We start from the raw sequence: 13,016 nt of genomic DNA on the forward strand, positions 1-13,016 counted from the left end.
AAACTAGCATTAACAATTTTACACAATCAGATAAGCTATTGTAGTATATGATAGAAGAGACTGTCTGTGAAGTAATCTGTTACTATGAATTTTAGGAGGAATCACCAATACTTACTTGTGAATTTGTTTTCTAATTTTTATGTGCAATGTACACACATGGATCTTGAAGCTTTCTTTGTGCTCTCTTTAGCAGTTGTCAGTCTTTCTTTTCCAGACTGATTTACATATCAGGTATTTCCACTACCACACCATCTTCTGGCCATTGTAGCCTTTTAATTTTATAGCCCTGCTTTGGGGTGTAATTTGAGATGTATAGGTATTCTATAATTACACAGTCTGGATGGACGGGCTGTTTAACATTGCACAATATAGTCACCAGCACAATCTGACCTTTAGCTAAAATGTACAACAGGACTGGTTCATTGATCTAAATCATTCTCAGTTCTTTGATAGAGAACCATGTTGCTTCACCTTGATTTGGTGCAAACAGTACTATGTTAGCTTTTAGAAATCTTTCTGTGTACACTTCATTGACAATTGGCTATTGGGTGAGAAAAACTGAAATAAGAGCTCTGAATCTTAACAAGAAAGTGAAGTACTAATAAAAAGTGGGGAAAAAGTTCTTTTTGCAACAAAAGGATCAAAGAGGATTACAATTTATACATCTGACAATTTCTGAGATTCTACTTGCACTTTTTAGACCTGCTTAGACCATTTCAAGATGACAAGAGTCATAGCCTATCCTGGCAGCACTGGGCACAAGACAGGAACTAATCCTGGAAGATAGACTGAAACATACCATTGTTTTCTGCTTTGTGTTTTTCTAAAGCACATTTTTATAATATACAATATTACATCTTTTTCTCTTTTCAGTATGCTTGTTCATTCTTCTCGTCCCCATTAGTCTACTAAAACCATTACATACATAGATAAGAGAGAAAGAGAAAGGTCCAAGATTCCAAAATGCTCTTCATTTGAAAAAGAAGTTCTGTAGCCAATAAGGGCAGCCATATTCTGTAGCTTTTGATTATTTTAGATAGAGCAACTCCTCCCTAAAACATTACAAAACAGAGTTGGAAAGAGGGCCTTTCCAATTAGACAAAGCTAGCCTCGTAACAGAGATAATTACACTGGAATGAGGATGGGCACACTGTTCAGTAACTGTTTAAACATGTCAATGGTTATCTTACAAGGACACAACCCCACAGTGAAATGCAGATACCTAACAGAGATTGAGTCAAGAACCAAACCAAAGCACATTGTTAAAGGAACTTGGTGAGATCCAAAGCTTACAGATATTTGCACATTATAGCAATTTAAATGATACTAATTCTCGTGTAGCTTAACTTGAAGAGAAATGTCACATTCCACTCGTTATCTGTGACTGTGCGTCTAAAACCCTCCTCCCATATTTTTTTTACAGGTGAGCTGCCCGAGATTATGGACTGAGAAGTGAAGCAAGCCAAATATTAAAATTAAATATATATATCAATTGCTGGCAGGTGCTGGGTCCGGATGAAACTGTTGTGAAAAAAATCCTGCATCAGCTAGGACAGTGTGGTCTATTTACCCATTTTATTATTTACATAACCAATTTATCAAACAGTAAAAATATTATTTATGTTAATATTTAAATATCAAAACTAACAGATATAAAAGCAATTTTTACAAGCCATTTTCTAAACACATCCATCTTTTTTTACACCAGCATGATCTAGCTAATTGTAGCAGTGGACAGAGCTGACCCCGCCAGCCTTGCAGACAGGGTAGGGAACGGCCCAGAATGGGATGCCAGTCCATTGTAGGTCACGTTTACAGCCAATTTTAGCGTTAGCCATCAAGCTAACCTCTGGAAAACCAGAGCATCCAAAGGCAAGAACACACTGATAAATTTAGAACATAAAATATACTATTCTATTCAATTCTATTCTAGATTATACTTCCTTAGAAGGCTGGCGTCCTTCAACATCTGCAATAAGATGCTACAGATGTTCTATCAGACGGTTGTGATGAGCGCCCTCTTCTATGTGGTGGTGTGCTGGGGAGGCAGCATAAAGAAGAGGGACGCCTCACGCCTGGACAAGCTGGTGAGGAAGGCAGGCTCTATTGTAGGCATGGAGCTGGACAGTTTGACATCTGTGGCAGAGCGACGGGCGCTGAGCAGGCTCCTGTCAATTATGGAGAATCCACTGCATCCACTAAACAGTGTCATCTCCAGACAGAGGAGCAGCTTCAGCGACAGACTGCTGCCACTGTCCTGCTCCACTGATAGACTGAGGAAATCGTTCCTCCCCCAAACTATGCGTCTCTTCAATACCACCTGGGGGGGTAAACGTTAACATTATTCAAAGTTATTGTCTGTCTGTATACCTGCATTGTTATCACTCTTTAATTTAATATTTTCTTTATCAGTATGCTGCTGCTGGAGTATGTGAATTTCCCCTTGGGATTAATAAAGTATCTATCTATCTATCTATCTATCTATCTATCTATCTATCTATCTATCTATCTATCTATCTATCTATCTATCTATCTATCTATCTATCTATCTATCTATCTATCTATCTATCTATCTATCTATCTATCTATCTATCTATCTATCTATCTATCTATCTATCTATCTATCTAAAAACTCCAGAAAGACAGTGCCCAGGCCAGTGTTTAATCTAACTGCTGGAGCAGTAACACTGATCACTCAAGACCATTTAGAGTTTTATTTTATAGGGTCAATACTGTCAAATGTACAGAGTAAATTGATATTCTTGCTTGCATGTGCTAATCAACATGCAATATATATCAGTACTCTTTGGCAAATTGTTTCCTAAGTAGAGGAACCTTACCTTAAAATTCTATCTTCTGTTTGGTACATTTCAGTACACATTTCTTATAATCTAGTAGCAAAACAAAAAGCAAACAAATCTCAACACTGAAGAGATAGCTAGCTGTGTTAATTATTTGTGAAATCAGGCCTAAGTCTGACAAGGTCTGCTCTGGTGTATTTTGCACTTTACTATTCTAAGCAGCTAAGAAACTGAGCTTTTGCTATAGCATAATATAGCATCATTTTTGTCAAGCCTTATGTAATTAATGATCTATAGTCATTTTTGGAGTGTTTGTATGGTAAGCAAAATTAACATTTAGAGATTGTAAGATATCTAAAATAGATTTCAAGGCTATCTTTAAATGATACAATTTGTATCTTCAATTGCCTAGTCCAGAAGCATCCCTGGTAGGAACTGCGATTTTAATATATCCTGATTTTACAAACTAACTGCAGTCAGTCAGGTCATCTATCCCAGCCCTACTGCGCTGAGAACTTTTCACTACTAACAGCATACAGCAGCAGCATTTTCAAGGTCACGTGGCTCACTTGGTAATGTTAAATTACAGTAAAAGCCACATTTAAGGTAGTTTGTTATTCTAAATTCTGCCGATAGAGCATGTGCCTTGAGCATGGGAAAGGCTCTATATAAATAAAATGTATTATTATTTTATTATTATTTTTTGTCATATAACCTGCCCTTGTGCACAAGTAGAGTGTCCATTTTAGGACAAACTGCTATTTTTCACTTCTTAGGAAGTCTTCTGATTGCTTATAGTTACAGTAGTTACTTGATTTGCATACTCTATGCATAAAGACATAAAAGGCTGCTATCCAACTACTCTAGCAGAGTTGGTACTGCATACATCAATATAAATGCTTTCTTAATCAACTGCCAAACAGATTGTGAAGCTCTTTTCTTCTGTAACAATATGAGGTAGAGTTCAACAAAATTTTCGATAACACCTCCCAAACAGTGCTGTTGAGTCAGAGAAGAGCAGTTGAAAAAGCTGGCTTATGCAGCTACTTGTATTTGTGTCTGTCAAGGTGAGCTGAGACAAAGGTGAATATCATCTGACTTTTTTAAGATTGCTAAGGGGATGCATAATAATACACTTCTGAAAGCAATGAGAGATAAGAAAGAGGAACTAAAGGCAGGGGAGCGTCTGTGAATGTGAAAGGATTATTGATAATGGTAAAAGATTATGGTTGTTTTGTCCTATGGTTTAATTTTAAAAGGAGAGAGTCTAGCTGGAAATGGCAGAAGTTCAAGTGAAGCCTTTTTGATATGGCTTACTATTATCCTGGCAAAGAAGTCAATTTGGGATGCCAAGTGTATCCTGATAAAGAGGTTTGTGAACAGAGATATGCAGAGAGTAAAAAAGATTTGGGAAGAGGAGTTAGAAAGGAAAATTAAGAGGGATATTGAGAAGTGGGGTTTAACAGCAGCTAAAGAGAGTTGGAAGGGCTTGTGGATATTGGGGAATGAGAAATAGGGCTTTGATGGGAATTGATTTAAAATCCAGATTCTATGTGTGTAGTATGGATTGTGTTTTGGAGGGTTGATGGTCTTTGTTTAAGAGATGAAAATGGGAAAATGACTGTTCCTTAACTAAACTGTTTTTCTTGTATGGTGTAACGGATTTGTTGTGGATTTTATTTGTTAATGTGTAAATAAAACTTACTTTTACAGTGAATATCATCTGGCTTTTCTGTGATGAAATGAATTTTGACTTCTTCTACAGTCTGAAGTCTTCTTTGAGGAGTAGAGAGAAGGACTGCTTGGCTAATTTCCCATTACTGTAATTCTTGCAAGCTTCATTAGAGAAGATTCTTACTATTTATTCCTTAGAAATGAATGCCTCTGGTTCTGTAGAAGTTTTAAAGTGTCAAATTCACGGTTTGATAAAGTATTAAAGTTACTGTACCTATTAAACCATTTTAATTTGTTATATTGTAGTAATGGTAAGTAGAAAACGGAATAAATAAATGCCATGTCACACAAGTAGCCCAGCAGCACAGTAAGCTTGCAGTATAAGATTTATTAGCTTGCTGATCGATGACGAACATATTTGCTGTTCATTTTTTGAAAACCACTGCATCTGTGGTTAGTAAGCTGACATCCACAGTTAGGATATGAAATAACAGCAGTAGTGCAGCAAAAAATCCAATTAATCAGCACTCCTCATACATTAGGGTATCTGAAACTTCGATATAGTTTTACAGCCAAAATGATTTGGAAGATAGTCTGTAAATGTAAAATTACAGGACAAAAATAGTAGTAGTGGTAGAAAAAAGTTGATAGTGCAAAAAAGAGCCCACAAATGTTAGTGTTGTATTTTGTAATGCAAATGTATTATATGATACAAACACCCTATGTAAAAGTGTCACAATTTCAACAAAAATTCGAAGACATTTCGCATTTCTGCCACTCAAAACTTTACAGTATGTTCTACAGAAGCTTTTCGATGAAACGGCTTTTCTAAAAAGTTTGTTACCAAAAACACCTATAGTACAAGCTGCACTTTAAAATGTCACATTAATATGCATGAATATTTTCCTTTACTTATCCCAAATTAAATCTTAAAAGGTCAATGTTGGTGTGGAAATTCATAAATAATGCATATAATATGTGTAGTTCCAACTTCTACTGCTCTAAGAAAAATATATTGAATTTTAAATAAAGGTGAAAAAGGCCAATAGTCCTAAAATTACTTAACATATAAATATATATTTTAATCTGAACCAAAACCAAAACAAGGATTTGTGTTTTTATACAGTACATGTGAATGATAAAAATAATTCTGTATAAATGTATGCGTTCCTATTGGATAAGACACTGTAAACCTGTAAATGTCACCCTGACATGGTGTTACTTCACCTAACTTTGCTCCAACAGTGGAAACAATTGAAGTAATTAAAGAGCACCTTGAGATGTTTGTGATAGAAATGCTTGCTATAAAACAGCATTCACATCATTCTGCTATTTTATCCTAAGGCACAATAGGTAGGCTTTATTATCCCAGAGAGAAATTAGCAGGTATATACACATAAAACATTATTCCACAGATGCAAGAAATAAGTCAAAGGGCAAGAAATGATATACATTTTTTACAATCAAAATGCACAGCTTGAATTTTTGTGTCAAGGAATACTGAATTATAACAGGTCGCTGTACAAAAGTACATCACAGTCTGTGTTGCCACTGGAATTCAAAATGTTTATACAGTATACAGTAGCACTGGGGATAAGAGAACTCCTACATCTATTGCTTTTGAGATGTCAGAATCTTAATCTGCAGCCTGATAACAAAAGCTGAAACTTCAGCAACAAATGACAGCTGATGTGTGACAGGGTCGTGCTGGCCTTCTTTCTAACCTGTTTGTGATTCCCAAAATAAAATATAAAAGACTTGTAAAACAGAAACATATTTATATCAGTTTTCTAAGAAAGAATAGTCTTTTCCAAAGCTTCTCACTGATTTGTTCTATATTCATATCAAAGGACAACCTATCAATGATCATTGTGATAGGTTCGTAGTGCTCCACTTTTTCTACAGGCTGCATGTTATTGCTGAAAGAGGGGAAAGAGAAGATTATTAAAAATCTACAGCCTAATCTTACTTTAGGAGATATTTAATTGTATCACTTGAATAAATCATCAAGTTTATTGTGGTTTCTATGTAGTAAAATGAAATACGTACTTATATAACAGTTGACAAATATACAAAAAAAAAAAAAGAAATGAATACAAACTACACTTAGCATGCGACATATATTATATAAATATGTATACATATGCATATATACAATGTATTTGATATGTACCTGCAAGTACTATATATCTATGCTCACTGCTTGTCATTTTACAATATTTTTGTTTTTATAATTGACTATTATGCAACCTTAGGCCTTATGGATTTCAACTGTCCCTGAAGTCACTGGTGTGATTACCAATAGTCTTTGTACTGATAATCAGAAGGGAACAGTGAGAAAAGCAGATGTGCAGAGAATGGCTGAGGTCTTTTTTGAACCTGTTTACCTTTCCAAGGCAGTAAACGTATGTGTCCTGAAGACAAGGCAGCCTGTTGTCAGTAATATTCTGTGCTGCCTTCACCACCCTCTGTATTTGGTTGACGATCTTGAGCCGATCAGGTGCTGTGCCTGGATGTGATGCACCCAATGAAGTCAGACCATAGATACTGCATGAAAAATACACCATAAGTTTAAAGATTTCTTTAATTGTCCTTAATTGTGTTTTATACACCATGAAAATATTAATTCAACTGAAAGAAACACAGTACTTTAACTTGAAATGTTTTACTCAGAATAGCAGTTTACTTCTCATAGCGCTTTTAATAGCATTTCTCAGAATACTTCAAATAAGATACCTTGTGTACATGAACTCATTTACAAGTCCTCCTTACATCATCTATCCATCCATTTTCCAACCCACTGAATCCGAACACAGGGTCACAGGGTTCTGCTGGAGCCAATCCCAGCCAACACAGGGCACAAGGCAGGAACCAATCCCGGGCAGGGTGACAACCCACCGCAGGACACACACAAACACACCCACACTAGGGCCAATTTAGAATCGCTAGTCCACCTAACCTACATGTCTTTGGGAGGAAACCGGAGCGCTGGAGGAAACCCATGCATACACGGGGAGAACATGCAAACTCCACGCAGGGAGGACCTGGGAAGCAAACCCAGGTCCCCAGGTTTCCCAACTGTGAGGCAGCAGCGCTACCCACTGCGCCACCATGCCGCCCTCCTTACATCATTTACAGAAAAAAAGGAATCATGTGGTGCTGCAGGCAGTCAAATACCTGCTTGCTTTACAAAGCACAATGCGCAAAAAGAAAATTGGTTTGGTAGAAAAAAATTAAGTTGATATTGGATATTGGACACATTTTTATTTTGTAGTCCATAAGGATCCCTAATCCCAGCCAAAGTTTGAGCAAACTGTTGCGGTTGCTAAATTCTGCCCCTAGTTTATTCCTTGCCAAATGTTTAGCCAGTATAATTGCTTTTCTCAGTTTTTATTTGCATATCTGCATTGCCAATGTTTCCATGTTTTGTAATGTATTTCTAATGTAAGCAGTGATCCAATAGTGTTATGTCCTGGGTATCATAACGTTTAAAAAAGAAACTGATACTGTTATAGCATCTCTGCTTGGTGGCACACCTGACAACAGAGGATGCATGGAGGTCCTTGTTTTCTTCCATTACTCACAAAACAGAACTGCCCAGATAGCTAATAGGACAGCATCTTAACCGAACCCCTCATGATTCACAATATAGAGCACTTCAAAATAAAATCTGTCCCAAACAACACATTAGAAATTGGTCCTCCTTAGTAGTCTCAAACGCAACAGTGCACAATGCCTTGCAAAAGTATCGGTGTTTGTACTGTTCTGTTGTATTATAACTTGGAATGCAACAAATAATAAGGTGCAAAATATTTTTTATTGTGACACAAACAATAATTAAGACAAAAAAAACAGAAATCATGAGTGTGCATAGGTATTCACCCCCTGAAAGTCAGTACTTTGTAGAGCCACCTTTTACTGTGATTACACCTGCAAGTCTTTTATGGAATGTCTCTATTTGCTTAGCACATCTAGTCAGTGGGATTTTCAGCCATTCCTCAAGGCAAAACAGCTCCAACTCCTTCAAGTTGGATGGGTAGTGTTAGTGTACAGGAATCTTCAAGTCATGCCACAGATTCTCAGTTGGCTTGAGGTCTGGACTTTGATTAGGCCATTCAAAGACATTTAATTGTTTTCCTTTAAACCACTCCAGTGTAGCTTTAGCAGTATGCTTAGGATCATTATCCAGCTGGAAGGTGAACCTTCGTCCCACTGTTAAATTTTTGGCAGACTAAAACAGGTTTTCCTCAAGAATTGTCTCGTATTTAGTGACATTCACCTTTCCTTTGATCCTGACCAGTTTTTCTGTCCCGGCTGATTAAAATCATCCTCCCAGTAGGAATGCTGCCAGCACTATGCTTCACTGTGGGAATGGTGTTTTTGGAGTGATGGGAAGTATTGGGTCTGCGCCACACATGGTGTTTCCCATGATGGTCAAAAAGTTCAAATTTAGTCTCTCATCTGACCAGAGAACCTTTTTACATGTGTTTTGGGATTCCAAATGTGTTTTTATTTTTATAAGCACTTTTTCTGGCCATGCTTTCATAAATCCTGCTCTGTGGTGCGTACAGCTTAAAGTGGTCCTATGGACAGATACTCCCATCACTGCTGTGGATCTTAGTAGCCCTTTCAGTGTTATCTTTTTGCATCTTTATTGCATGTATTGTCAGCCTTGTCAGGTCTGTAATAGTGCCATGTCCTTTCCATTTTGTCAGAAAGGTGCTCTGTGAGATATTCAAAGTTTGGGATATTTTTATAACCCAACCCTGATCTACTGCATTCTTCTCCACAACTTTGTCTCTGGCCTGTTTGGAGTGCTCCTTGGTCTTGCTATTGCTTGCTTAGTGGTGTGTTGCTGAGTCAGGGGTCTTTCAGAACAGGTCTAGTTATACAGACATCATGTGACACTTTGACTGCACACAGGTGGACCCTAATCAACTCATTATGTGATTGCTGAAGTTAATTGGTAGGGCCTGATCTTTCTTAGGGGTTTCATAGTAAGTGGGATGATCATGGATGCAGTTTTTGCTTGTTTTTTTCTATATATAACCAGGTAGTATATTTTCATTCCACTTGAACAATTTGGACTATACAGTATTGTTAAGTCCTTTACAGAAAATCCAAATTAAAATCCATTTTAATTCCATATTGTAATATGAGATAACAGGACAGACACTGAAAGGGACAAATACTTTAGCAAGGCACTGTGTCTGTTTCATAAATATTGTACAGTAGAGAGATTGTAAAAAAATAATTACAATATGTTCAAAATATCATAAGAAGCTTTTTCTTGTTTTGATAAAGAAGTACATTTTTCACAAGAGTGATACACTGTAAATGTTGTAAGTATATTCATCTAAATTTACAGTAAATCCCTGGATTATAAATATTTTATACTTCTGTAACTTCATCTGAAAGTCCCTCTGTAGGACGTATTAGAACTGAATGATCTTAAGGAGCTATGGATAACTGTGAGTACAGTATAGCCTTTGTTATATTATAAAATGTATTAATGAGTTATGCTTACGACTTTGAAGTATGGTAAAATATAGTATGCACCAAATCGTATGCTTCAAATGAACTTCACATGGAATATGCGAGCATACCAAGTGATTCCCTACCTCACCGTCAAAAACTCTAATAGCCATTCATACTCATTTAGCTCAAATGGTGGTGTTGTTTTTGCTGCTCTACTGATAAGGTGTGGTGACCACTAGGAACTGAGTCTGCAGTCCCACAGGGGGCCCGAGTCTGCCATGGCTATAGCCCACTACTCATTTATTCTTTGCTTTATTTTCTGTGTTTGTATTTAAACTGGTATTAGCAAATCTAACTCAAATCTCAAACACCAAACTATAGAAATAATATGTAATGTTATATTATTTACAATACTACAATAACATGTTTAGTGTCCAAAAAGTCACCTCAAATACATTATTAAGCAGCAACTAAACCACAAACTGTACAGCTGTTTTTTTTTTTACTGAAAAAACTATGCCTAAAGAAAAGATGTTGTTGCAGGCATTGCAAATAAATATCTGATTAACAGATAGGGCGTGTTGTGTCTTGCAGCTTGTGAATATGTGTGTGAATGACGGCCAACGCCTCTATGACCTTGCCACGATGGGAATCCAACTTGCTGGTGGGCCTCTTGTTGTCATCATAGGTCTCATCTACACTTCATTATTCCTGGGGCCATCTGCCCTGCTGGGTACAGCCATCTTTATCTTCGTCTATCCACTTTTGGTAATTTTTTCTTCTTAACATTTTGTGGGTATATTGAAGGTTTCACTATTTTATTAGCGTGACCATGAATTGTTTGCTCATGAAACCTAAAAGGTGTCTCCTTTGTACACTCAGATAAACAGTGTATTTCTCTCAGAGAGCTGAAAGTTGTCATGCTCCAGTAGTGACAAGGACACTAACAAAATACAAAACTAGAGAAGAATCAGTCAGGAAGGATAAGGAGAGAGCAATTGTCTGTGGCCACCACCTGCAAAGCCATTCTGTTTTTGGGGGTTGTCTTACTGTTGTCTCTGCAGTGCATGTGTTGTCACTGTCATTTGCACCAAAGCAGGTGAAGTTGATTCACAATCGCTTATGCTTCCTAACTGGACAGATTGATAACCCTGAAGCTTAACTGACTTGGTGTTAGACTGAGATGATTAAATGTTCCCTTAAATTTTTGGCAGTGTATATTTCACAATAATAAATAAAATACTAATTTCATTTCATGCTATAATATGTCAGTGCATTTTGATTGCACATGTGATTACCAATTTTTATGTTATAATTGTGCCTTTCTCTGTGGTGGGCTGGTGCCCTGCCCAGGGTTTGTTTCCTGCCTTGTGCCCTGTGTTGGCTGGGATTGGTTCCAGCAGACCCCCATGACCCTGTAGTTAGGATATAGCGGGTTGGATAATGGATGGATTGTGCCTTTCTCAGCAACCCCTATTACCTTCACTTTATTAAATGAACAATACTCAGATGAGTATAAACTTGGTGGTAGTGAAAGTTACAAAAACTTCAAAGTGAGCATCATACAAGGTAAATAACAAGCAAAAATGTAATTCTGTGTCAAAATTGCAAATGTCCTCCCTTTTAGCCAAAAAAGGTTCACTTTATTGTATGCAAGAATTAACACGTTAATAATTTGTAATGTGTTGGTCTCAGTCATGTCCTTGCCCACTTTACACTTAAACTGGACTCGTTGGAAGTTTCTAATTAGCTTAACATGCATGTCTTAGTGGATATGGGAAGACACCCATGCGGACAGAGGGAGAACATGAAAACTGCAAAGCCCATGCAGACAATGGGCACTGGGATTTGAGTCTAGAATTATGGTCCATGAGGCACCTGCACTACCTATTACACCCTGATGCCTCGTGATTTTTTAAACATCTAAAATTAAAAAGACTCTAAAATGTAAATCTTAAAATTTAAGATTGAGGCCTACTTTAGTACTCTACAGTAATTTTCAAAGTAACGAAATGCAGGAGTAACTATCAAAACTGTCAATAGAAGAAAAGCAGTTTTCTAACCTTAATTGGAAAGTGAGGACTGACACAGCTGTGACAACAGACAAGGAGAGGATGTTCAAGGAAATGTAAAGCTCTGAGCTAAATGAGCACAGCAGGGTTTTGGGAGAATGAGAAAGCTAGTGTTAGACGATGTCAGTTATGTTATAAGCTGTGCTGGGTGAGCTAGAAATTACAGTTGCGTTTGTAAGGTAGTAACAAAATTTATACTTGAACGACAATTCTGTAGCAGACAGAAAACTGGCACACTTGACAGTTAACAAGGTTGCTGCCTGTGATTTTAAACAAATTCATTTGAACAGTCTGTAAGTACTTTATTGGACAATTGAATAGAAACTTTTACCAGTCTGTTGAATTAGATCATATCGGCATGAGAGAGAGAGAGAGAGAGAGAGAGAGAGATTATGTCCATATTAGAGGTAAGGTTGACAGAATTTGACAAAATGTTGTGAGTTTAGCTGATACCTGAGATTTAACATTTAATTAAACGTTAAGTAGGACTGCACCGTGAGATACAGAGCCCTTTTGACCTGATCTTATGGTTATGATTTTCTTAGACTGTTTATCCAGATATTTACCTATTCATAATCCCTAGATGGCTGTGACCAAGGTGACAGCCCATTATCGCAAGAAGTGCGTGACTGTCACAGATAGTCGAGTTCGGCTAATGAATGAAATCCTCAACTGTATCAAGTTCCTTAAGATGTACTCCTGGGAAATTCCATTTGCTCACAATGTGCAAAGTAAGTATATCTATTCTATGTTTTTGTTTCATAAAATGCTGTTTTGTATGGTTTTGCCATGGCTTAGTTATAATGAAAGCCATCAAAGTTAACGGGCTACAAGACAACTTTGTAAAAGTCTGATTTTGAGAAGATGGAGTCATATTTGGCAGCCATGAGGTTCACACTCTGAACAGAATTCTAGCCCTTTCACATCCATAATTTACCTTTAACTGTTAACCTCACATGTTTTTAACATGAGAAGAAAGCATAAATTCCTG

General features: G+C 37.0%; 1 protein-coding gene across 2 annotated transcripts in view; it reads left to right on the plus strand.

Annotated features, from left to right (window-relative positions):
• Positions 1-13,016, plus strand: part of wu:fb13g09 (ATP-binding cassette sub-family C member 5) — a 141,423-nt gene that overhangs the window by 60,722 nt on the left and 67,685 nt on the right. For both annotated transcript variants that reach the window (XM_028815935.2, XM_051934350.1), the window contains 2 exons: positions 10,548-10,721; positions 12,609-12,756. In XM_028815935.2, the coding sequence (XP_028671768.1) occupies positions 10,548-10,721; positions 12,609-12,756 (322 nt within the window). The remainder of the gene's footprint in view (positions 1-10,547; positions 10,722-12,608; positions 12,757-13,016) is intronic.

Source organism: Erpetoichthys calabaricus, chromosome 12, assembly GCF_900747795.2.
Source record: "Erpetoichthys calabaricus chromosome 12, fErpCal1.3, whole genome shotgun sequence".
In the NCBI taxonomy this organism is placed as follows: Eukaryota; Metazoa; Chordata; class Cladistia; order Polypteriformes; family Polypteridae; genus Erpetoichthys; species Erpetoichthys calabaricus.